At 41.0% G+C, this 27,334-nt stretch overlaps 1 protein-coding gene across 5 annotated transcripts in view; it reads left to right on the top strand.

The window, feature by feature from the left end:
- Positions 1-27,334, top strand: part of st6galnac6 (ST6 (alpha-N-acetyl-neuraminyl-2,3-beta-galactosyl-1,3)-N-acetylgalactosaminide alpha-2,6-sialyltransferase 6) — a 44,716-nt gene that overhangs the window by 10,217 nt on the left and 7,165 nt on the right. Inside the window, exons 1-5 of one of the 5 annotated variants that reach the window (XM_073052833.1) lie at positions 11,831-11,875; positions 13,370-13,487; positions 21,380-21,455; positions 23,444-23,632; positions 26,896-27,302. In XM_073052833.1, coding sequence (XP_072908934.1) covers positions 21,444-21,455; positions 23,444-23,632; positions 26,896-27,302 — 608 coding nt within the window. In that variant the 5' untranslated portion in view covers positions 11,831-11,875; positions 13,370-13,487; positions 21,380-21,443. Of the gene's footprint in view, positions 1-658; positions 889-11,830; positions 11,876-13,369; positions 13,488-17,313; positions 17,706-21,379; positions 21,456-23,443; positions 23,633-26,895; positions 27,303-27,334 lie in introns of those variants that run through there. The other 4 variants (XM_073052835.1, XM_073052832.1, XM_073052834.1 and 1 more) reach the window with 4 other exon arrangements.

Below are 27,334 nucleotides of genomic sequence, written 5' to 3' on the forward strand. Positions count from 1 at the left end.
GAATTTGCATAAAAGTGAGCTATTTCTTTTAAATGACCTAATGTCATCAAATGCCAAATTTCCATTCCAAGTTGTTACAAGTCAATTTACATATCTAGGTGTAACAATTACTAAAAACTTCAAGAATTTATTTAAAGAAAACTTAAACCTCTTGTTGAATTATGTGAAAAAGACGCTTTCTAAATGGTCTCCTCTTTCTTTGTCCCTAATTGGCCAAATTAATTCGATTAAAATGAAGATTCTTCCTAAATTTTTATATCTTTTTCAGGCTTTACCTATTTTTATTCCTAAGACCTACTTTGATTCTTTAGATTCAATTTTAACATCTTATATTTGGAATAATAAGCAAGCTCGTTTAAGTAAAGTTTACCTACAAAGAAATAGAGATGGGTGGATTAGCCCTACCCAATTTTAGGTTTTACTATTGGGCTGCCAATATAAGGAATATTACTTTCTGGTCTTATTATATTTATCGTAAAGATTGCCCATCATGGGTTTCCTTAGAAGTTAATTCTGTTTTTAAAATTTTTTTTAAAAAATCCTCTATTGTCTCTCTTCTTGGATCATATTCTTCTTTTTCAGCCCAGCAGAGATTGCACTTTTTGAGGAAGCTTAAGCAAGCATCACTCCCCACTAACATCTTAACTACATTCTACAGAGGCGTGGTTGAGAGTGTGCTGACCTTTTGCATCACAACCTGGTTCTCCAGCTGCAGTGCTGCCAACAAAAAAGCTTTGCAGAGGGTGGTTAGGGGAGCAGAGAAGGTTATTGGGGTCTCCCTACCTTCTGTCCAAGACCTCTTTCAGAGTGGATGCCTCCAGAAGACACAGTACATCATTAAAGACCCCTCACACCCTCTCCGTGAACTGTTTGTTCTTCTGCCATCAGGTAAACGTTACAGGAGCATCAAAGCTAAAACCACAAGGCTACTAAACAGCTTCCTCCCACAGGCAGTCAGACTGCAAAATAGCTGCTTTACCTGACTCTGCTTTGGACACTTTTAACTTGCACTGGACACTTATAACTTGTTTTTAACTGACTGTAGTGTTTTACTATTTATTGTTATGTTTATTATTTAGTGTTGCGTTTGTTACGTTATGATTGCACTGCTCCTGGGAAACGCTGTCTCATTCTGCCCTGACAGTAAAGTTTTTGAATCTTGTAAGGGTGATGGGGGGAGGGAGAGGAGGCAGTTTGGTTCACAATTGGACCTTAACATTCTGCAGTTTATATTAGTGGTTCCCAAAATTTTGCGTTACTGCCTCCTTGGCTCTTTGACCACATCCCCATCACCCCATCCCATCTTCCTTTCCAGCCATTACATAAAGACTATAAATAATTTTGATTTATGATGCACGGTGAAAGAAACTAAGAACTGGAAATTTAAAGCAGCATCAAACAATTGCAAAAAATTATTCAAATCTATTTAAAGCTACAATTAAAAATTATTTCTATACAGTATTTAATTAGTCAAAACAAATTTTCATCAATTTTAAGAGTGTACACTAGTAGTCCAGCTCTTCACTACATTGCTTTTTCATCTTTCAATGAAGTGGATGTAGTGATACCAGCTTCTCAACATCAGGCTGAATTTTCATTCAGAAGGAGTCTCTGATCTCCATGATCAGTAATTTGTAGTCTGTTTCATTGCTTTGAAAAAAGTTAGGTGACTGTACTGAAACTACACTCCTACCAAATGTGATGTTGGAAAGGCATTTTAAATTTTTTTATTGTTATTCCACAGTGCAGAATAGCATTCAGTGATTTCTTTCTGCAACCAAAGTCTTTATGATTTTTTTTAACCTGAGCTCAGCTCAGTCATTTTGTAGCAAGATCAGTTGTTCTTCCATCCTTCCTGTAAATTCCTATTACAAGTGTGGAAGGATGGTTTTTATTATCCTGAAATCTCTCTGACTTGTCTTTACATGGGCATAACTCAAAGATCCTCATCCGGTATTTCTTTTCCTTCCAAGCCGGGCAGGCTTGGAAATTGCAAAATGTCACGGAGGCCAATGTTGCACTTAGATAGGGTTAACTTGGACAGAAATGGCAAGGTAACTGATTAGACTTTAAGATTCATATAATTTTCTTGCAATTGAAGATTGATTTCATGAAACTTGGTGAATAACTCTGACAAATAAGCAGTGTCATGCCTTATGGGGCTTAATTTTATTTACTGCTGTGTTAACAGTATTTAATGATTTGTGCAGCCAGTATCGTGTTTTTTTGCAACAAGATGTCTGAATTACATAGTGAATGGTAAATGTATTGGGTAGAACTTTTCAAAGAAGTAATAACCCCACAGTGGCATCCTGTCATTGATGGTTCCCCATCTGATGCCCAAGCAAGAATGTTGGTGAGTTGAATGTCCTTCTCTTTGGAAAAATTGCTCAACAACCTTAAATATTGACTCCCCCTTCATATCTGTTTCTAGGCTCCTCGCCAATAATAACGCTTGAAATATTCATTCATCTTTTATGAATGAATATAACCAAGAAACAAAAATTCATTGCCTGGCAAAGTTGACTCATCCAACTGCAGCTCAAGTTCTGTCTTCATGTTGCACAATGTGTCTTCCACATTTTCAGACATTCCATCTACTCACCTTTGAAAAGAGCTGTCACTGAGCAACATCACTTTAATTATTTGGTCTGGTGATTTGTGCAAAACCGTATTCAGAACTTAATGCTGGCAGAATCAGTTCTTCAATTGTATGGGCTTTCCAGATTTAGCAGTCAGCACTGGCATGTTGTATGTTGCATGCAAACCATCACTGTTTTGTTGTTGAGTGCTGGCAGACATGTTTTGAAGTATTTTCCATTTTTTAAATCTTTTCACAAAGTGACTGAAAATAAACCAAGTTCCTGTTTGCTTATTCAGAGCGTATTCTCTTCAAATGTACAAGCAGCCCAAACGGTTTCATTGCCTCATTTGGGGGGGGGGGGGAACTTTTTCACACAACCGACACATTGGCTGCTGTTGGTTGCTTGGTGTTGTTATAAATCCATATTTCAGATATTCCACACAATTGTCTATACTTTTTCATTTGGCCTGCTCCTGCCATTTTGTTACAGAATAACCATCTCGGTCAATCACCTGTTGTTTAAATCCAACCTCAAGCACTGCAATAGTGTCATCATAGCTCAAGCAAAACCCAACTCTCTGCCTGAAGGAACATAAAGTGGGGCACCAATATCTCAGCTGGTGGGTGAGCTAATGACAGGCAGTCAAAAGTACAGATTCTGAACTTTACCCCACTGAATGCTATACCTTAATTCACATACTAGCTAACACTGAACTACAGTAGTGAACAGCAATAATACATGGGACAGGCCTGAAAATAATACAATTTCTTCAGTCCAGATTTCTCATGATCTGACAAAGTGTCATATTACTTTTCAACAACCATAACATGCTTTCAGCAAAATCGAAGAGAAAGGTGTTAGTAAGAGATGAAGTGATTATGTAAACATTGTAATCAATTATGAGGCACTGAGAATCAAATGGTTATAGTAAGTAATTAATTTAAATTAAGCCTTTAATCCCTCGGCTAACCCCTCTTGCTAATGAGCACCCCTTTTGCCATCCACTTTATCTTTATTGTCCCTTAGGAACTCCCACCTCTCGCAGGGACATGATAGAAACATAGAAAACCTACAGTGCAATACAGTCCCTTTGGCCCACAATGCTGTGCCAAACATATGCTTTAGAAATTACCTAAGGTTACCCATAGCCCTCTATTTTTCTAAGCTCCATGTACCTATCCAAAAGTCTCTTAAAAGACCCTATTGTATCTGCCTCCACCACCGTCACTGGCAGTCCATTCCATGCACTCACCACTCTGAGTAAAAAAAAACTTGCCCCTGACATCTCCACTGTACCTACTTCCAAGCACCTTAAAACTGTGCCCTCTCGTGTTAGCCATTACAGCCCTGGGGAAAAAGCCTCTGACTATCCACACGATCGATGCCTCTCATCATCTTATATACCCCTATCAGGTCACCTCTCATCCTCTGCCACTCCAAGGAGAAAAGGCTGAGTTCACTCAACCTGTTCTCATAAGGCATGCTCCCCAATCCAGGCAACATCTTTGTAAATCTCCTCTGCACCCTTTCTATGGTCTCCACATCATTCCCGTAGTGAGATGACCAGAAATGAGCACAGTACTCCAAATGGGGTCTGACCAGGGTCCTATATAGCTGTAATAGTACCTCTCAGCTCTTAAACTCAATCCTACAGTTGATGAAGGCCAATGCACTGTATGCCTTCTTAACCACAGTGTCAACCTGCGCAGCAACTTTGAGTGTCCTATGGATTCGGACCCCACGATCCCTTTATTCCTCCACACTGCCAAGAGTCTTACCATTAATACTATATTCTACCACATATTTGTCTTACAAAATGAACCGCCTCACACTTATCTGAGTTGACTCCATCTGCAACTTCTCAGCCCAGTTTTGCATCCTTTTGATGTCCCGCTGTAACTCTGATAGCCCTCCACGCTATCTACAGCACCCCCAACCTTTGAGTCATCAGCAAATTTACAAACCCATCCCTCCACTTTCTCATCCAGGTCATGTATAAAAATCACAAAGAGAAGGAGTTCCAGAACAGATCCCTGAGGCACACCACTGGTCACTGACCTCCATGCAGAATATGATCTATCTACAACCACTCTTTGCCTTCTGTGGGCAAGCCAATTCTAGATCACCAAAGCAAGGTCCCCTTGAATCCCATGCCTCCTTACTTTCTCAATAAGCCTTGCATGGGGTACCTTATCAAATGCCTTGCTGAAATCCATATACACTATATCTACTGCTCTACCTTCATCAACATGTTTAGTCACATCCTCAAACAATTCGATTAGGTTCGTAAGTCACAACCTGCCTTTGACAAAGCCATGCTGACTATTCCTAATCATATTATGTCTCTCCAAATGCTCATAAATCTTGCCTCTCAAAATCTTTTCCATCAACTTACCAACGACTGAAGTAAGACTCACTGGTCTATAATTTCCTGGACTATCTCTACTCTCTTGAATAAGGGAACAGCATCTGCAACCTTCCAATCCTCCGGAACCTCTCCCATTCCCATTGATGATGCAAAGATCATTGCTAGAGGCTCAGCAATCTCATCCCTCGCCTCCCACAGTAGCCTGGGGTATATCTCGTCCAGTCCCGGAGACTTATCCAACTTGACACTTTCCAAAACCTCCACCATATTCTCTTTCTTAATGTCTATATGCTCAAGCTTTTCAATCCACTGTAAGTCATCCCTACAATCACCAAGATCCTTTTCCATAGTGAATACTGAAGCAATATAAATCCATATCACCCATTTTGAGAATCACTGCTTTATATAAATGACCTGGATGAAAGGACTGAAGTTATGATTGCCATGTATGCTGATGATGCAAAGCTGGGTAGGGAAATATGTTGTGAAATAGAATAAGTTGGAAAAAAAAAGTTGAATTTCCCCATGGGGATGAATAAAGTATCTATCTATCTATCTATCTATCAAAGAAATATTGGTGAGTGAACAAAGATCTGGGAAGCAGAGTATAATGTAGGAATTTTGCTATTACAGCAGAAAAATAAGAGAAGCATACTATATAAATGGTGAGAGATAGTAAAGCTGTAGTTTGCAAAAGGATGATATAGCTAAAACAAATGATTAGGAAAGTTAACAGATTATTATTTATTTTCAGTGAAATGAGACATAAGAGTGAACCGTGAGGTTATGCTGCAGTTGTAAAGTGCATTGTTGAGCCAACATTGGGATTCCATATAACCATTACAGCACAGAAACAGGCCGTCTCGGCCCTTCTAGTCCATGCCGAACGCTTACTCTCACCTAGTCCCACTGACCCGCACTCAGCCCATAACCCTCTATTCCTTTCCTGTCCATATACCTATCCAATTTTACTTTAAATGACAATACCGAACCCGCCTCTACCACTTCTACTGGAAGCTCGTTCCACACAGCTACCACTCCCTGAATAAAGAAATTCCCCCTTGTGTTACCCTTAAACTTTTGCCCCCTAAGTCTCAACTCATGTCCTTTTGTTTGAATCTCCCCTACTCTCAATGGAAAAGGCCTATCCACGTCAACTCTATCTATCCCCCTCATAATTTTAAATACCTCTATCAAGTCCCCCTTCAACCTTCTACGCTCCAAGGAATAAAGACCTAACTTGTTCATTCTTTCCCTGTAACTTGGGTGCTGAAACCCAGGCAACATTCTAGTAAATCTTCTCTGTACTCTATTTTGTTGACATCTTTCATATAATTTGGTGACCAGAACTGTACACAATACTCCAAATTCGGCCTTACCAATACCTTGTACAATTTTAACATTACATCCCAACTCCTATACTCAATGCTCTGATTTATAAAGGCCAGCATACCAAAAGTTTTCTTCACCATCCTATCCACATGAGATTCCACTTTCAGGGAACTATGCACCATTATTCCTAGATCACTCTGTTCTACTGCATCTTCAATGACCTACCATTTACCATGTATGTCCTATTTTGATTAGTCCTACCAAAATGTAGCACCTCACACTTATCAGCATTAAACTCCATCTGCCATCATTCAGCCCACTCTTCTAACTGGCCTAAATCTCTCTGCAAGCTTTGAAAACCTACTTCATTATTCACAATGCCACCTACCTTAGTATCATCTGCATACTTACTAATCCAATTTACCACCCCATCATCCAGATCATTAATGTATATGACAAACAACATTGGACCCAGTACAGATCCCTGAGGCACACCATTAGTCACCAGCCTCCAACCTGACAAACAGTTACCCACCACTGCACTCTGGCATCTCCCTTCCAGCCACTGTTGAATTCATTTTACCATTTCAATATTAATACCTAACGATTGAACCTTCCTAACTAACCTTCCATGCAGAACCTTGTCAAAGGCCTTACTGAAGTCCATATAGACAAAATCCACTGCATTACCCTCGTCAACTTTTCTGATAAACTCTTCAAAAAATTCAATAAGATTTGTCAAACATGACCTTCCACGCACAAATCCATGTTGACTGTTCCTAATCAGACCCTGACTATCCAGATAATTATATATACCATCTCTAAGAATAATTTCCATTAATTTACCCACCACTGACGTCAAACTGGCAGGCCTATAATTGCTAGGTTTACTCTTAGAACCCTTTTTAAACAATGGAACCACATGAGCAATACGCCAGTCCTCCGGCACCATCCCCGTTTCTAATGACATTTGAAATATTTTTGTCAGAGCCCCTGCTATTTCTACACTAACTTCCCTCAAGGTCCTAGGGAATATCCTGTCAGGACCTGGAGATTTATCCACTTTTATATTCCTTAAAAGCACCAGTACTTCCTTCTCTTTAATCGTCATAGTTTCCATAACTTCCCTACTTGTTTCCCTTACCTTACACAATTCAATATCCTTCTCCTTAGTGAATACCGAAGAAAAGAAATTGTTCAAAATCTCCCCCATCTCTTTCAGCTCCACACATAGCTGTCCACTCTGATTCTCTAAGGGGCCAATTTTATCCCTCACTATCCTTTTGCTATTAATATAACTGTAGAAACCCTTTGGATTTATTTTCACCTGACTTGCCAAAGCAACCTCGTATCTTTTTTTAGCTTTTCTATTTTCTTTCTTAAGATTCTTCTTACATTCTTTATGTTCCTCGAGCACCTCATTTACTCCATACTGCCTGTATTTATTGTAGATATCTCTCTTTTTCCTAAGTATTCCTATGTATTGTGTTGGTTTCAGTATTTAAGAAAGGATGTATATGCATTGAAAGCTGGAAGTTTACCCGACTGATAACCTGGAAGACTGAGCAGTACCTTGACTAGACATAAAAGACCCTGAGCAGTTGTGATAGGACGGGTGAGGGGAGGGTCTCTTTCGAGAAAATTTGAACAAAGGATCACTCATTAAAAAATCAGGGCTGCCCATTTAAGACATGATTGATTTTTTTCATGTCTCAGAGGGTTTTGAGTCCTGGACCTGTGCAGAACAGAAATGAGCCATTCGGCCTTCCACACGTTTGCCTCTGGGATAGAAGGTGAGAGGCCCAGGGAACTCTTTATTTGTTCTGCCCAGAAAGAGGAGTTGGGAGTGGAAGTGCAGGAAAGAAATGAAATGTGATTAACAGCTTTGTCAACTATGGTAAAGGGGAAGTCACTATTCAGGGAAACAGAAAGCTGCCCAGAGCCACCTCATCATTGGAGCAGGTTCAACAATAAAAGATCATCAAGAATAGAATGCGATCTTTACAGGAAGCAGGGCAGGAGATAAATACTATCAAAATAAATGTTGAAATATGTTCAACAGACACAAAATGTTGGAGGAACTCAACAGGCCAGGCAGCGTCTATGGAAAAGTACAGTCAATGGTTCGGGCCGAGACCCTTTGAGTATGTTGGCTTGTAATGGATGTCTGTGGCTACCATACCTCCTGTAAAGGAGATGAGTGATCCAGGGAAGAAGAGTCAAAAATAGACCATGTGAAGGTGTGAGCAGGATGGAAATTACAAAGACATTTTAAAAATTTTTATGAGTGCAGGAAGTACCACCAATTCAGTTGTCATTATACTGGAAATATAGTTGAGGGATGAGACCGGAGTATGACTGAAACCAAGATTCTTCCATGTATCCCACCCTACTTTCTGTAAGCCTCCTCAGAGTAATTCATAGGAGAGTAATCAAACCAAGATTTGACACCAGCTCACATATAAAGCAGTATCATCATTATGCGCATGTCATATGACATGGGCAATCACAGTCTTTGACCATGACTGTTCTCGGCAAATTTTTCTACAGAAGTTGTTTACCATTGCCACCTTCAGGGCAGTGTCTTTACAAGACGGGTGACCCCAGCCATTATGAATACTCTTCAGAGATTGTCTGCTTTGTGTTGGGGGTGGGGGTCGCATAACCAGTTATTGTGATATGCACCAGCTGCTCATACGACCATCCAGCACCTGCTCTCATGGCTTTACATGACCCTGGTCGGGGGGCTAAGCAGGTGCTACACCTTCCCCAAGGGTGACCTGCAGGTTAGTGGAGGGAAGGAGCACCTTACACTTTCTTTGGCAGAGACCTCTCTCCGCCCTGCCACCCAAACAGGGTAGATAATTCAAAATGTTGGTCAAAAAGACAGGCTTATCTTGAGATGACAAAGGATGAATGGATTTAGTGAAGGCATTCCAGAACTTCCAGCTTTAGCAGCTGAAGGCATAGCCACCAACGCTGAGGCATTTTATTTTTGAATGAACTAAAAAAAATGGAGGAAGCCAGGTGTCTTGAAGGAGATTGGAGATACTGAGGGGTGAGTTCCTTAGTTTTGAAAACAAAGGTGACAGTTTTGAAAGTTTCAAACTAAGCATTATTTTCCTTGGAGTCTCTGAAGGTTGACATGATGGTTTAATGGAAACTTGTCCAGGATAGGAGGAGGCTGGCAAAATTTTAAGTTGTTGGAGGGGAAAGCAAAGGCTGCCTCTTGCAGATAAGAGTAGTGCCTGCAGAAAACAATCACGTAGATCAGAGCTTTAGCAAGCAATGAACCGAGGTAGAGGCGGAAATGATACAGCTGAAATTAGGAAGTCATGCTAATGGCTCCATTATACGGTCTGAGACGATTCTCCGAATTCTTTGTAATGTCGAGGCTGTGAATAGTCTGGTTCATTTTCGTACACTTCTGCAGTAGAGAATGCATCGAACTGGAAATGACTAATTTAGGAGATTGATTGCTGCCCTTAAGTGTATCTGTGGCCTTTCTTTGCCATTAGATAACAGTCCATTTCCATTCTCAGGAATGGAAGAGCTTGTATGTATGTGTCAGCTTCATGCTCACACATTTGTGGAGTTTTGGTCACCTACCTGCAGGAAAAGTGTAAGTAAGGTTGAAAGACTTCAGAGAAAATTTACAAGGATGTTACCGGGTCTGGGGACCTGAGTTAAAAGAAAAGATTGAATAGGTTAGGACTTTATTCCTTATAATCTGGAAGATTGAGAGGAGATTTGATAGAGTAGATAAAATTGAGGGGTATAGATAGGATAACTGTAAGCAGGCTTTTTCCACTGAGGGTGGGTGGGACTACAACCAAAGATCATGGGTTAAGGGTGAAAAGTGAAGTGTTTAAGGGGAATATAAGGGGAAACTTCATTTAGAGGGTCATGAAAGTTTGAAATGAGTTGCCAGCGCAAGTGGTGCATGTGAGCCCGATTTTAACATTTTAGCAAAGTTTGGATAGATGCATGGATGGTAGAGGTATGGTCCTGAGGCAGGTCGATGGGACTAGGCAGTTTACATGGTTCCAGCATGGGACAAAGGACCTGTTTCTGTGCTGTAGTTTTCTCTAACTTAATGACTCTGTTTATGGATGTCCCTGTTTACTTTTGTAGGTGGTCCTTTTAATTACGGTATTTACTTGCATTTTGTTTGTACTTTCCAACCTTTAGTCAGTTCTGTAGCTGACTCTGAGATCATAAATGTTCAATGCAGAACTGCTGTGTTGGGAGCAAAGTCTGAAGGAGGTGCTGGATTCCAGGGAGCAATTTGCAGATTTGTTAACAGGGTAATGTTGCTGTAGTAAAGACATAAACTGTGAGTGACTCTCTTCACAGGACCTGATATTTTATGCTACATAAATAATTTTATTTTTCCAGTCTCTGTTTTACCTTCGTAGTCTTCATATTTTCAGTCTAGAATGGTAGAAATGTTGAAGTAATACTGCATGGAAATTAAATTATATTGTGAGGATTTTTGTTGGAGTGTATAATTGTTGCTAATAATTGGAGATCAGTTTTAAGAGCATTGCTGGAGTGACAATAAAAATTTATTTTGCAGAGCAATTTAGTTTGGCTTGGCACACGTGGTCTGAAATGGGGGTTCCCAACTTTCTCAAAATGTTGAAGGAACTCTGCAGGCCAGGCAGGATCCGTGGAAAAGAGTAAACTGTCGGCGTTCTGGGCCGTGACCCTTTGTGAGCCCTGATGAAGGGTCTCAGCCTGAAGTGTCGACGGTTCACCCTTTTTCCATTGATGCTGCCTGACTGCTGAGTTCCTCCAGCATTTTGTGTGTGTGTGTGCTGCTTTGGATTTCCAGCATCTGCAGACTTTGTTGTGTTCCCAGCTATGCCATGGACCGTTAACCGAGGGGTCCGTGGACCCCAGGTTGGGAGCCACTGGTCTGAACGTTGAATAATAACTTTCAAAAGGAAATTGCAAGGAAGATGGAGGAAGGGTGGAAGTGGGAATTAAGTACAGGATTGTAAAAGATTGTGGTTCAGCCTGCTGTGCGTGTTTTTTTTTGACTTGTTTAAAACTTGAAGTAAAGGACGATGCACAGTCTTCAATGCTTATACCGACGATATAGAGGCACACTTAGTAGATCTGCTGCCTGTCGGTTCCAGTGACCTGGGCTCCACCGACTGTGAGTGGAGTTGGCACATTCTGCCATCGACATGTGGTTTCCCTTGAGGAGCTCCGACATCAAAAAGAACCTGTAGATTGACAGGTTAATTGGTCACTGTAAATTATTCCCAGTGTACTGTAAATGAGTGGTAGAATATGGAGGAGGGATTGGGGATAGATTGCAAAGAGCATGGTGATGGAGTAGAATTGCTCTGTGAGCCAACATAGTTATTGAGGACAGTGCTATAAAGAAATTAGGCTTTCTCCTGAGCTGTATGGGGGTTTTGTTACTGCATAGTTTGCTGATTTTTTTTTTCTTTTCCATCATCTTGCATCTGCTTCCCAGCCATGACGTTGTGCCAGGAAGTGTTGTAACTGGTTGGTTGGTATTCATCTGTCTCGAAGGACAACGGGTGATGATCAACATCACAAGCCTGGGCAGAAGGTATGCAGATCCTGAGATGCCTGGTCATCAAGATCCCCTTCCCGGCCTCACCATTGTAGTCCAAACGAAAGCTTGTGAAGCAATACGTTTGGCACCAGCGTGGCTGCAGGAGCTACCGGGAGGATGTTCAGTGATGTACAGCCTTAGGGGCTCCAATCCGGATTTGCTGTCTGAGTTTACTCCTGTAGCCTTTGTCTCTCCCGAGGCTGCCCACAAGGCAGTGAGGCTATCTATCCATTGCTGGGGATCTGGTTCACAACCACCAGGCTGTGTCCACACGCTGGTGGGCCTGCACGCTACATGGGCAGGGGACACACCTCCTCCCCATCCTCTGTCGTTCAGCCTGAGTCCTCAAGGAGTTCAGTTTCCGTGTGTTGCCAGCGAGGAGGCACCACATGAGGCTTGCTGTTGGAGAGGCTGTGTACTGGCAGGGAGAGACTCACACGTTCAGCTCTCCATTTTACAAGACTGCTGGCCAGTGGTGGAAGCTGAAAGTGAGAGCGACGAGCACTACCCACTACACTACCACACTAGACACATAACAACAACCATTTTGATACAAGATACCAGCCCCGTGGTGAGACAAGGCAGTGTTTTAGCTTGTAGTTGGGTGTACCAACGGAAGCACTACACTTGGGCTATCAGGTGTCACAATTTCTGTTTAAATTAACTCTTTACATGCAAATAAAATCACTTCTGAACTGTTTGGAAAACTTATTTTGAACAATTGCACAAAAAGAACGTTAAGATCCACATCTCCCTCGGTCAGCTCTAAATAGAGAAAACTGTGGCACTCAGGAATTGTCCATTTATGGGCAGATCTTTATTAAAAAAATTCTAATTGTCTTTTTGTATGTCGCCAGTTTGTTTTATTCCAAGGTCATGTGGAGGTGGGATTTAGACAAATGACACCCCTGTCAGTGGCCATTCCAACAAATTGGACACTTTAAATTGCAAAGGATAAAAACGTCCACCATGTGGCACTGTTATTTTTGTTGGCAATATTCTACACCTGTGACCATGTTTCCCTGTGAACAAAATATATTTGCCTTGGCAAAGTTTAGCTTATATTTGTAAGATTCCTTTGTGTAGGCGAGGACCATAAGACATAGCAGCAGAATTAGGCCATTCGACACATTGAGTCTGCTCCACCATTCCAAAATGGCTGATTTATTATCCTTCTGAACCCCATTCTCCTGCTTTCTCGCCATAACCTTTGATGCCTTCCTGATCAAGAATCTATCAATCTCCATTTAAATTTACCTAATAACTTGGAGGTTAGTAAACTGGGGCAAGGTTGCCATGCGGGTGCATTGGGGGTAAGGCAGATACAACATTATAAGTAATATTTGTTCAGCGTTGTGCTTAGTCTCCCAGTATCCATGATGACTTTTCATAATTTTCCACTGTCAACCTTCCCTCGTGATTAGTGGAATTCTATACCTGGATGTGAACTATTATCCACCTAAGACTAACTCCATGTTGTCGCTGCAGGTTGGATATCATTTGCCAACAGTGAGTATTCATATCGGGCAGCAAAGCTGCTAAGTGATTAGCACAACGCTTCACTGTCCCAGCGATCCAGGATCAATTCCTGCAGCTGCCTGTAGAGGTTTGTAAATTTGCTCTGTGAACCCCTAGTTTCCTCCCACAGTCCAAAGACTGTTGGAAGGTTAATTGATGATTGTAAATTGTCCCGTGATTAGGCTAGGGTTAAATTGGGGGTTACTTGGTGGTGTGGCTCAGAGGGCCTGAAGGACCTATTCCAGTCAATTAATTATTTAATTAATCAGATTGAACTTTAATAGTTATTCAGAAACATCTGCTTGTCTTTGGTCACTGTGAATGTGAAGGTGTATTAACCACAGCTTTGCAAAAGTGAACGTGTATTTGAACACTTGAGAATGGCAGTAGTGAGAAGAGAGCATGGCCTGGATGCTGGGGGTTCTTGATTAAGGGTGCATGCTTTCAGTACACGCATGCAAGGACAGCATGGTTCTGCATGGGTCCAGAAGCGTCACTGGGGTTTTTGCAACAATGCTTGGGCAGCAGATGTGCGATTTTTCGCTTGGTTGTTTATTCTGATACCATCACCGTCAGCTTCTTGCTGTAGCTTTTTGTTTAAGGCTGGTCAAATGCAACTTCCACCATATACTTATAGTGCACATTAAGCATGAGCATTCTTTTCTCCTCTGTATGTATGTGTGCGTTCATATTCTTACCCTGATTGGACAGGCTTTATTCAGTATCTTCTGTACGTGATAGTGGCTGCTGAGTGTATGTCTGTGGTCTTCTGCTTTTGTAGCCCATCCACTTAAAGGTTCATCGTATTGTATATTTAGAGATGCTCTTCTGTTTGCACCACTATTATAATGGGTGGTTAGTTGAGTTACTGTTCACTTCCTGTCACTTTGAACCAGTGTGGCCATTCTCCTCTGACCTCGCTCATTAACAAGGCATTTTCATCCACAGAACTGGCTGAATTGTTTTTGTTTTGTTTTTCTTTGTTAACTCTAGTCACTGTTGTCCATGAAACCCCCAGGAGATCAGCAGTTCCTGAGATATTCAGACTACCCCATCATTGTAGAATCAAGTTCACATTGATCACATTTCTTCCCCATTCTGATGTTTGGTCTGAACAACAAATGAACCCCTTGACCATGTCTGCATGTGTTTATGCATTGAGTTGCTGCCATATTATTGGCTGATCAGATATTTGCATTAACGAGCAGATGTACAGGCAGGCATACCTAATAAAGTGGCCACTGAGTGTACATTAAGTATATACCAACAGCTTAACTATATAAATAGTTTGTGTTACATAGAATGTACAGAACAGGAGCAGGCCTTCTGGCTCACTGTGTTTGTACCAATCAATGATTCCCATTTACCTAATCCAATCTGCCTCTTCCATGTTGTTTTGCAAGATAATATATAATGTCTTTGCTGGATCGCAATGCACATAGTAAAGTTGCAAGTTTGAGCTGAGGATGATAGTTTTTATTGGAAGATAGTCACTGTCTTTTTGCAAGTTTTGGTGCTCCAACTTAATTTTAATGGTGTGTCCATGGAGTCACTTGCATGAAATCACATTTGTCTAAGGTCTACAAAACTGTTTGGCAGAGCAAGCCACAGTAACTGGCTTACCACCTGAACTATTGCCTACATCACACTTAGTGAGGGATAACATCTGTACCAACTGGTTACGTCAAAGAGTGATGACATGTATAATTGAACATTCAAGTCTTTCTGCTTCTATGTTAAACAAAATAATATATTTTTGTAAAGTGAGTGAAAATGCGAAGATAAAAGATGAAGTTAACATCACAAGTTCCAAATGATAGGATAATTGAATGTTAAAGGCAATATTGTTGATGGAGGTTTGGGACAGAACCAAAGCTTGTGTCGTGGTGTTTGGTGCATGTTTGTCATGTTTAAGGGCCCTGGACAGACCCCGAAGGCTTGTATTAATCCAGTGCTTTTAGAAGTAACTGAAAGCTGTTTCCTTGTGACAGGGATGCAGAAGCAGGGCTGGACAGTACATTGCTTTCGTTGAAGGAAATATCCATGCTTAGCAGGGTTGATACCTTTTTAGATCACATGCCAAGTTAATCAACAAGTTTGGTCAGTGCAAAAGACTGACATTTGAAATTGATGTAAAATTTCCAAACCAGTGGGAATGGATCCAAGAATATTGAGAATTTCCTTCCTCCTCAGGCAATTGAGACACCAGCAGCCCACACAGTGCAGAGTGGTAACAACGAGGCCACAGAACTGACATGTACTGGTGAAACCAAATACATTTCTGATCATTGACCAAAAAGACAGTGTTGAAAAGAGTCCATGAATAAACCAGAATTTGACTAGTGGTGTGGAGCTGCAATTATTCCACAGTTAACACAATCAGTTGTCAAGTGGAGATTTTGTGTTGTAATGTATTGCCTTGAAAGCGAAGATCTTAGCCAAAGATCATACAAAGGACTAGAATAATTGTCAAAGTCGAATCCGAAGGCACATATACTGCCACCATCCAACAGGTGGACCCCCTTAGTCAGGTTACAGCCGTATATTTATACATAGTAAGCCCCATTCATTACTGTTGCAGATGTTATTAGAACTGGTACTCCCACCAGGTCTGTTGGTGCGAAACTTAGTTACAGATAAGAGAGTTCGCTAAATCAAGGTTTTAATTACAGATGGATGTACTGTCCAATCCTTATCAGTTATTCACTTCACAAGGCTCTGACTTAATTACAGATGGATGTTCATTCTGTCCTTATCGGTGAGTCCCCCTCCCCTTAATCAAACAATGGTACAATGTATAATGTTATGAACTCTCAGTGTGTCTCTTTGTGCACCAAGGGTGACCGAGTGAAGATGGTTTTTTTTAAGCTAACTGCTGAAGACAGAGTTTACTTCAGTTCAAGAATTCCTATTCCGTCCCAATCATTCTTTCAGCCAGAGGTTACATAGGTTCAAGATGATGTGGCAGCAAGGAAGTCCACCCCTCCTCCAAATGACCAAGTGCTGTGCCTCACCGTGGCTGATGTGAGAAGAACCCTGTGCAGGGTCAACTCACGGAAGGCTGCTGGACCAGACAATATTCCTGGTAGAGTGCTTAGAGGATGTGCAGACCAGCTAGCAGATGTTCTCACTGACATCTTCAACATCTCCCTGAGCAGCGCCACCGTTCCAACGTGCTTCAAGGCCGCCACCATCGTCCCCGTGCCGAAAAAGTCTTCAGTGTCCTGCCTCAATGGCTACCATCCCATTGCACTCACATCCATCACCATGAAGTGTTTCGAGAGGCTCGTCATGAGGCACATCAAGACCCTGTTGCCCCCCTCACTAGACCCCCTGCAGTTTGTGTACCGTCCCAACCGCTCAACAGACAACGCCATTGCCATCACCCTTCATTTGGCCCTAACCCACCTGGACAAAAAAGACACGTGCGTTCGAATGTTGTTCATAGACTTCAGTTCAGCATTCAACACAATCATCCCTCAGAAACTGATTGGAAAGCTGAGCCTACTGGGCCTGAACACCTCCCTATGCAACTGGATCCTAGACTTCCTGACTGGGAGACCTCAGTCTGTCCGGATCGGGAGCAGCATCTCCAACACCATCACACTGAGCACGGAGGGGTCCCCAGGGTCGTGTGCTCAGTCCACTGCTGTTTACTGTGCTGACCCATGACTGTGCTGCAACACACAGTTCGAACCACATCAGCAAGTTCTCCGATGACATGACCGTGGTGGGTCTCATCAGCAAGAACGATGAGTCAGCTTACAGAGAGGAGGTGCAACGGCTAACGGGCTGGTGCAGAGCCAACAACCTGTCTCTGAATATGAACAACATAAAAGACATGGTTGTTGACTACAGGAGGGCAGGGAGCGACCATTCCCCACTGAACATCGCCGGCTCCTCGGTAGAGATAGTTAAGAGCATCAGATTTCTTGGTGTTCACCTGGCGGAGAATCTCACCTGGTCCCTCTACACCAGCTCCATGGCAAAGAAAGCCCAGCAGCGTCTCTACTTTCTGCGAAGGCTGAGGAAAGTCCATCTCCCACCCCCCCATCCTCATCACATTCTACAGGGGTTGTATTGAGAGCATCCTGAGCAGCTGCATCACTGCCTGGTTCGGAAATTGCACCATCTCGGATCGCAAGATCCTGCAGCGGATAGTGAGGTCAGCTGAGATCATCAGGGTTTCTCTTCCTGCCATTACGGACATTTACACTACACACTGCATCTGCAGAGCAAACAGCATTGTGAAGGACCCCAAGTATCCCTCATACAAACTCTTCTCCCTCCTGCCATCTGGGAAAAGGTGAATTTGTGTTAAAGCTGAATAATAAGTTGAGGCTTTGTGACCTTTACCATTGGCAGCCAGTACAGTAGACAGTATCATAGCAACGTGTGGGGGTTGCTGTGTAGAACCAAAAGTTGTATGTAGCAAATGACGCAGTTGAAGATATCTCCAAAATTGTGACCTAAAAATATCATACTGTTGGGTCAATTGATTAAAATATTTTGAACTATCACCATTATAGAGGTCTCCCAATTTAATTATGCCTTTCCCTTGCCTTTCCCTCCAGAAGAAAGGGGACTTATCAATACACAACTTTGGATTCATCCAGATACTCGAGGCTTCATTCAAATACGGATTAAATTTAAATAATCTGGCTAGTTTACTAAATAACATCACATAACTCCAGAGAGCACATGTCTGCAGAACTCATAATGAAGACTGAAAAGGCTGAAGCATGTTGTCAACAAAATTTGGCTTGTAGAATTCATAATTATAGAACCAGGTCAAAATGTCACTCTTAACACCAGAGAAGGAACAAGCTTTCAAGCAAAATGAGTAATATCATATTCTTGGCTAACTTTGCAAAGTGATCTTGTTCTGAGAGTTTGGAACAAGTCAGAAGTCTGCATAACAAGAGATAGTTGCTTGAATTTTAGTGATCAGATCCATAATAATCATGTAAATTAACCTAATGGGGATGCTGAACTACTGGCCAGGACAGTTGTGCCTTAGTTGGATTCAGTGCGTGTTTCTGAGTGTGTGATAAAACATTCAGCCAGTCTGACAAAGAAACACAACCTATAAAACTGGATTTTTAGTTTTTGTACATTATGGGTGTATACTGGTGTGCTGTCGTTGGTTTTGTTGTATTTGTGTTAAAGGAATGGTGTGCATGCACATGTGTGTGAGCATGCTTCTTGTTATGATCAGTCTGCCCCAGCACTTTAAAGCATGAACTTAAGCAGGCTATCCTAGAAAATAAATCTGCACGCAGTATAATACAATACAGTAAAATAAAATAAAATACGTGTATCTCAAAATACATGTGGACATTAGGTGGCTCCTTATTTATAAGTTACATTAATGGATATTTTGGGAATACCTAACTTTGTATTTTCAGCAGTTTCATAGACATTTTTTCTTTATAGCTGTCTAGGCAATGAAATTCCTTTGAATGCGTATAAACGTCTTTAAGGTAGAGTTTGTATCAAAGCATTTATTAAATCTTCATTCTTTGAACATCTTCTCGCGGTGTTCTAATTAACACCCTCTTCAGGGGGTAACAAAAAAACATTGTTGAGATTTTCTACAAGAACCACTGTTTAGAATTATCTCAAGCAGTGGTTCCCAACCTGGGGTCCACGGACCCTTTGGTTAATGGCAGGGGTCAATGGCATAAAAAAAGGTTGGGAACCCATGCTCTAAAGGCTAAGTGAGGGCTAGAGGTGGTGAGAGAGCAGAAATATTCCAGTAGAGGTAGGCCAGGACACTACCAAGAATAATGGGCCACTGAGGAGAAGGGCTGTGGCTGGATACTCTGATACTTAAAGTTGAACAGTGGCCTTCTGGACATCCTTAGATTTTTACAGGTTAAGGTTGGCATGATAGCGAAATAATAAAGAATTGGAGAGCATGGAAAATAGCTTAACAGTGTCACTTGATAGAACTAAATGATTATTAAATCTCCCCTCTTTTAAGACTTGAAAGTATTTTGCAGAATATAAAAATTTGCGTCACAAACAGTGAATGAATAAACATTTGTAAGCAGTATTAGAAGGAAAAGGGATTTTACAGCAAGGTGAGTGTCATTTGTGAACTTGGACCTGCCTTAGTAATATGTCAATTCGGAATAGATATTTTTCCTGTCTCCATTCAGGTTCTCCTTTTTCAAAAGGTCCTCTCTTCTTTGGTTTGTTTTGTTGTTCAGTCTTTTTTTAAAGCAGAAACCAGGTATTTGTCTTTTGGCCACCAAATGCATGGTTTACTTCTGGATTGTCTTAAGACAAATGGTCATTATCTTGAATACTGGTTGGGTAGCTTTCTCCATAAAAGCTGCCTGACATGCTAAGTATTTCTAGCACTTCCTGTAATTCTTTGTTTAAGATTAGCCTAGATGGGTTTAGGGAAGATCTCACTCTTGCTCAGTATTTTAATTGAATAACACAGCAAGTTAGCCTCAGGGTAACTTGGGCATTACTGTTTTATGGTTTGGTATTTATCATTAATGAGTACATTTTAAAATATATTCACACAGGATTTTCTGCAAGATTCTAGTAGCTGAAGAGTTGCCTGGAGAAAACGTTTAGGATGTCCTTGTAAGCATGGTTTGGCGGCTGTGCCTGGATGTTGGAATTCTAACAGAGTCTAGTGACAGTGCCAGCTTCCTATAGGTTCCAAGCAGTTACTAGGGAAGCCTGCTCCAGGTTCATGTAACTCCATTCACTTCAACAGAAAGGAGTAGCTGTAAGCAAAATGCAGTTTTTAAAGTAAAGACATGAATTTATATAACACACACAAAATGCTGGTGGAACGCAGCAGGCCAGGCAGCATCTATAGAAAGAAGCACAGTTGACGTTTCGGGCCAAGACCCTTCGTCAGGACTAACTGAAAGGAAAGATAGTAAGAGATTTGAAAGTAGGAGGGGGAGGGGGAAATGCGAAATGATAGGAGAAGACCGGAGGGGGTGGGGTGAAGCTGAGAGCTGGAAAGGTGATTGGCAAAAGGGATACAGAGCTGGAGAAAGGAGAGGAATTTAATGTGGATTTAAATGTTTAGATTTTGAATGGTATGGTTAGCTCTTAATCCTCCAAGAGGACCACAACCTTGTCGTGGTTTGGAGGCTTGTGAGCCTCGATGACCTGGAGTGCTACAGTATAATGGCTGGAGTCAGGGCCTCATGCTTTGGCTCTTGGTAGGGTCACCCATGCCAAACAGGTCAAAGGGTAGAGGTCAGACTAAGTACAGTCCACGGGTCCTCCAGGTTTAGGAGTTCAGCTCAGGGCTAACAATCCTGACTGGTTAAACAAAATTGTTGCAAAAACAGCAATGAAGAATCCTTCTACATCTGAGTGTGACGGCATTCCCGAGTCTTCACCCAGGACTTAGTGACTGACAGTAGTGAAAACTGAGGGAAAGTTACTGATGTGATGAAGGAAGCTCTGAACAACAGAGATGGAGGACTTTCATTGCTGCAGTAAGCAAAGAGCTCTTGATAGTTTTTGGATGTCTGTACTTCCTGAAAGCTATTAAAATGGCTTTAACCTTATGATTTGCACCTCATTGTTGACTTCCGAGGAACCTTCTGGATAACATTATCCCCAGATCTAACAATTCCTTTGTCCAGGTTTTTTCTCCCTCACTCTCCACCATTTACCCTTTGACCGTATGACATTGTTTACAGCTTCTCCCACAGCAGCCTGGCCTCACCTTGACCTGTTGTCTCATTGGTCTCTTTCCCCCATCCTTGACACAACTTAAACTCAACCTAGTTTCTACTTCCCAATTCTGAAGAAGGATATTAAACTCAAAATGGTAACCCTTTCTCTTTTTTATAGATGCTACCTGACCTGCTGAGTGTTTCCAGCACTTTTAGTTCTTGTGTTTCTAATTATTTGAGTCAGTCAAGGTTGAGCAGATATGTTTTTTTTCAGTTTCTATCATGCAAGTTTAGACCTTGTTTTCTTTTATTCCAGGCATGTTTGAAGTGAGGATGCAACGTTCACAGGTGTAGTGCTGCTGCTAACGGCCTCAAACGACATGAAAAATACGGTGAGGTGTTTACTGTCTTTAACAGCAACTGCTTTAAAAACTCAGCAAGAGTTTTGTTTTCAGGATCTTTCATCTATTTTACAAATGTTAGTCTGTATTTCCAAGGCTCATTGCTTCTCAATTTCAATTGTCATGTCTTTTGGTATATATTGGGCATATAATTAAAGCAACTTTTATAAACCAGCCACAATCCATTCTTTTAGCTAGTTTGGAATTGTAATATATAGCACATAACAGTGACAGTTTGGCTATTGAATCTGCACCAGCTGTTTCAGAAGAGCAACTGAGTTATCCACATTACCTCGCACTTCCTATTTTTTTCTCCATTATCCTGCTTTCCTTTTGAAAGGCCTAATATTAATTTTAATATCATACAGTGCATTCCAATTCTTAATCAGTCATTACATTTTTAAGGAAGAAATTCTAATATTTTGCTCATTTGACAGTATTCTGTTTATCTGCTTGCAGTTAATTCTTAAGTCATGGGAACACATTTTATATTTATTTACTCTGTTTAAATGTTTCATATTTTAAACACCTAACAAGTTATAGCTTAGCTACTCACACAAAGTGCTGGAGGAGTCTGGGAGGGGAATAAAGTCTCAGCCTGAAACGTCAGCTGTTTATTGCCATCCATAGATGCTGTCTGACTTGCTGAGTTCCTCCAGCATTGTGTGTGTGTGTGTGTGTTGCTGTAAATTTCCAGTATCCGCAGAATCTCTTTTGTTTCTAATTTAGGACAGGCGACTTGGGTTCAATTCCCACCACCGTCTGTGAGGAGTTTGTGTGTTCACCCCGTGATTACACGGGTTTCCTCCTACAGCCCAAAAGATATACTGTTTGGTATGTTAATTGGACATTGTAAATTGTCCTGTAATTAGGCTAGGATTAAATTGGGGCCTTCTCCATGCTGTATGTCAATAAATAATAAATAAAAATCATCCCCAAGACCAGGACAACTCTTAAACTATCTCTGTCACTGTCATGACTTGCAATATTTTGGTATCTGGAATTGGCCTCAATGATTCACCTGATGCTGACTTAGTGTTTTAAATAGATTCCATGAAAGTCCCTTGATTTGGAATTAATTTTATAATTACTTGGAATTTATAGGTTACGTGGTTGGCACAACATTGTGGGCCAAAGGGCCATTGTTTTATTATATTCTTGATATACTATTCTTAACCTTCCTGCGTTCTCTGCAGTTTTTAGCAACAACATTGCAAGGTTTCTCTTGCCAACAAAATGTTGTTTCACATTCCTCTTCATTTATTCATGTGAACATATCCATCGTCCATGTTCTCAGTGATCTGTGTTGGCTCCTGGACGATCATTGCTTTGCATTTCCTCTTCCTAGTTTTCAAGTATGTCCATACATCACTTTTCCTTCTCCCATTTTCATCTATGTAACTCCTATAGCCATAGTGCCCCCTAAGATCTCTGTATAACTGAATGTACCCAATTTTTTAAACTCACCACCAGCAATGTTCTTGCCTTCAGCAATTTTAGACTTCAGCCTCTTAAGTCAGCAATTTTAGTCTTCCTCTCTGCTGCATTAAAATGTTCTTTAAACCTCTCCACTAGTAAATTAACTCATTTCCTTTGAGGGTTAATGTCAGGTACTGTTCACTGCTCCAGGGGCATCAAGGAGGTACTATGTAAATGTAGATTATAAATGCTCTGTGCACATGACAGTAATTTGCAGTGTTATGGTTGTATGACACTCTGTTATGTGGATCTTTTGAAATGAGAATACAACACTGAAATACAATACTATGTAAAGGTTGTTATTTTGGTCCCAACCTTTTGTGTCCCATAACCTATAATTTCTTAGGAGAAGAAAAAATTAGGCAATTTGAAACTGATGCAGACACCATCCTTATTTTCCCCAAAATAAATGTAGCAGATCATTATTTGAATAGCTGTTGTCTGTTTCCAGAATCCTGTACATCTTGCAAACTCACTTCCTCCTTGTGATTTCATTGCAGGCTGAGAGATTTGTAATTGCTCTAGTGATCTTCATATTGACAACTCTCCTGATCATCTATAATTCCAGCAGTGGCAACAACTCCATAAATTATAAAGGACATTTTGTCCATGGTGCTTTGACTCATGCACCATCAAGTTTAAAGAAATGGGTTACAAAAGATGGTTACCTTCCAGTTTCAGGAAACAAGGTGAGGAAATGTCTCCACTCTTTGATTTCTGTGAAATCTATTGACATATAAACGTGGAACTCTATAACATGTTACTCTGTAACATGTTCTCCCAACCTGACAGCCTACATGAAAGCCTTCATCAGAATTGTTGAATGTCTTTTGCTAGGGTAGCAAAAGCTTTGACCATCTCTCTGGTCACATGACCAGAATGCGTGGATGGAAAAGCTGCTAGAATTGTATTGTGCTTTAAAAAAGAAAGGGATATATAAAGTAATTGCAGGCCAGTTAGTTAAACTTAGGTGATTAACATAGTGCAAACCTTCCTTTATAAAGGCACAGATTAATCAGAATCAGATTTATTATCATTGTTAGATAACATGAAATCAGTTCCCATGCAGTAGTGTACAGTGAAACAATAAATTACAAAAATATTCAAAATAAAGTAATAATGAGATAGTGCAAGGCCATTTAGTATGTATGTATAGATTTTTGTATGTGTGTGTTTTATATGTCTCTGTGTATATATATAGATAGCTATTTAACTAGCATAACTGAATTGTCTTTTAGGAAGGAAGATGTGTTGTTGAGGGCTGTGTGCTTGATGTGGTCTGCATGGACTTTGGCAAATCTTTGACAAGGTCCCATGAGGCAGCTTGGTCAAAAAGTAATATCTAATGTAATCCAAGGAAGAGTGGGCCTGTTCAGGATGCAGTTTTCCAGTTATATGAAAACAACCTCTGGGTGTTTTGGAACTGGAGGCTGTTTGCATTGTGGTCTAGGCATTGAACGTGGAAGTGAAAACATCTGTCTCCACTTGGCTGAAATTGCAAAGTCACTTTTGTATACTTCTCAATGCAGGTGACTAAACTGGGAGTGTTGTTTTGCAGACCACTTGAGCCACAGCATGACATAGTTGTACTCCTAAAATGATGCATTTAAAAGCAATATGCACCAACATGACATACTGACAGAGTATGGAAGAGACTTTCCTCTGCACCCTCAAGATTGATTCCAGGATCCATGAAGTCTCCTAGAAGGGTTAAATATTGACAAGAAAGTTTCCATCTCTGGCAGGTGGTGAAAAACCAAAATGAGGAATAAGCCTTCATGATCTTGTCCTGTGACTAATAATCTGTCAGTGAAATGATCGGTGCAAGGTCCTTGAGATCAAATCCCATCTTTGCACTGTGGACACCTTTCATTTTGTTGTGTTTTATAGCTTCAAAAAATTTAAAGGAAGACACAGGAGTCTGAAGATGCGGGTCAGACTTGAGTGTTTGTCAATTTTTAAATGAATAATCTGGGGCTGGCTTAGGAGACTGAGTTATAACCCTTTATATAAATAATTAACACACTGAGGATGAACTGGTGTTTTGAGGAATTATAATGTGTAAGGAAATCATTTATTAGGTAACTGGCTCAACTGTTCAACCAGAGGAATAATTTTAATTGAAAATGTTAATCTCATTTAACTTCGCCGAAATCTTTATTTTGAATAAAGTACCTAGAATTCACCAGTCAGCTTTTGATGAGACCTCATCTTGTCCTTGCCTTAATGGATATTTTCTAACCATGTGACCATTGTATTGTGAGCAGTTTTGGGCCCCGTGTCTAAGAAAGGATTGCCTGGCAACAGAGAGGGTCCAGAGGAAATTTACAAAAATGATTGCAGGAAAGAAAGAGTTAATTTATGAGGAAATTTTGATGGTTCTGGGTTAGTACTCATTGAAATTTAGAAAAACGAGTCAGAATCTCATTGAAACCTACCCAATATTGAAAGGCCAAGATGGAGTGGATGTTTCAATTAGTGGGAGAGTCTAGGACCAGAGAGCACAGACTCAGTGTAGAGCAGAGACTAGGAGGAATTTCTTTAGCCAGAATAAGGTGAATCTGTGACGTTCATTACCACAGATGGCTGTGGAGACAATGAATTTAAAACCGAGTTTGATAGTTTCTTGATTAGAAAGGGTGTCAAAGGTTGTGGAGTGGCGGATCAGACAGTGGGTCAAAAGGCGTAATTCTGCTCTTAGGTCTTAATGATTTTATTGAGAAAATCCCAAGCGTTGACTAATCTTTGTCATGTATCAATTAACTCTATTTACAATGGTTAATGTGCCAAGGGACTTGAATTCAAGTCAAAAGTCAAGTCACTTTAATTGTCATTTCGACCATAATTGTGGGTACAGTACCTAGGTAGTAAAAATGAGACAGTGTTTTTCAGGACCATGCTGTTACATGACTCAGTACAAAAACTAGACAGAACTACGTAAAAAAAAACAACACAGAGGAAAAAAAACACACACAACAACTGCACTAGACTACAGACCTACCCAGGACTGCATAAAGTGCACAAAACAGTGCAGGCATTACAATAAATAATAAACAAGACAATAGGGCAGTAAGGTGTCAGTCCAGGCTCTGGGTATTGAGGAGTCTGATAGCTCGGGGGAAGAAACTGTTACATAGTTCATTCATTCATTGGTCATTGGAGGATGCAAAGATAAATTTGCAACTTGTGATTCTGGAAAGTATTCCTTGTTGACCTGGTGAAAGCAGGTTTATTGGTAATTTTCAAAAGGAAGTAGGTAGATACTTGCAGGGGGAACTAGTTGGTGGAGGTGAAGGTGAAGCAAAGGTATAGTGCTGATAGTTGGGTATGGTGCACTGAAGAAGCTGGTCTATTCTGTATGATCTTAAAGCTAACTAGCTGATTACAAGCTGGAACAGGAGGTGAATTCTTTCACAAACAAGAGGAAACCTGCAGATGCTGGAAATCCAAGTAACACACACACAAAATGCTGGAGGAACTCAGCAGGCCAGGCAGCATCTATGGGAAGGAGTAATGTTCACTGTACTCTTTTTCCATAGATGCTGTCTGGCCCACTAAGTTCCTCCTGCAGTTTGTGTGTGTTGCATGAATTATTTCAGGTGACTCTGTGGCAACTTACAGTGATCTCCAGTTCATCAAACTTAGTCCCCACATCTGACACTGAAGCTTCATAATTAAACACATTTTCCTTTCTGAACCACTCTTGCCCACTTCCCTCACCTCTCCACTATTTTATTGGCTATGTAATCACCAGGAAAAAGCAGAAGTACAGAGCAAATAGCCCTAGCCCCTTAATTGGAAAATTTAAAATAAAGTCATTTTCTTCTCTCTCTTCTCCCCCCACCCCACTGAAATGTTAATCCACCTTCCCTCTCCACGATATCATCTTGAGAGGCAACCACATTAGTGATTGTCACTTTGACACCAGTAATGCCCTGTTGCTCTGTTTCAGACAATGAAGCTCCATTGTGGGTCGTGCGCACTTGTCACCAGTTCCAGCCACTTGCTTGGCAGTGAGGCTGGGTCAGAAATTGACGAGACCGAGTGCATCATTCGTATGAATGATGCACCTACCTCTGGATACGAGAAGGATGTCGGGAGTAAAACAACGCTGCGGGTTGTCGCGCACTCCAGTGTTTTCCGGGTGATGAGGAAACCCCAGGAGTTCCTTAACAGAAGCCAAGAAATGGTCTTCATCTTTTGGGGGCCTCCGCAGAAAATGCAGAACAGAAAAGGCGCCATCTACAGACTCATTCGCCAAGTGGGCTCGTTGTTCCCAAATGTCTCCACGTACATCGTTGCTCCGAAGAGGATGCAGCAGTTTGATGATTTATTTCAGAGGGAAACTGGGAGAGACAGGTATTACGACAATATATATGCAACACTTTGAA

Source organism: Hemitrygon akajei, chromosome 7 (assembly GCF_048418815.1).
Source record: "Hemitrygon akajei chromosome 7, sHemAka1.3, whole genome shotgun sequence".
Lineage (NCBI taxonomy): Eukaryota > Metazoa > Chordata > Chondrichthyes > Myliobatiformes > Dasyatidae > Hemitrygon > Hemitrygon akajei.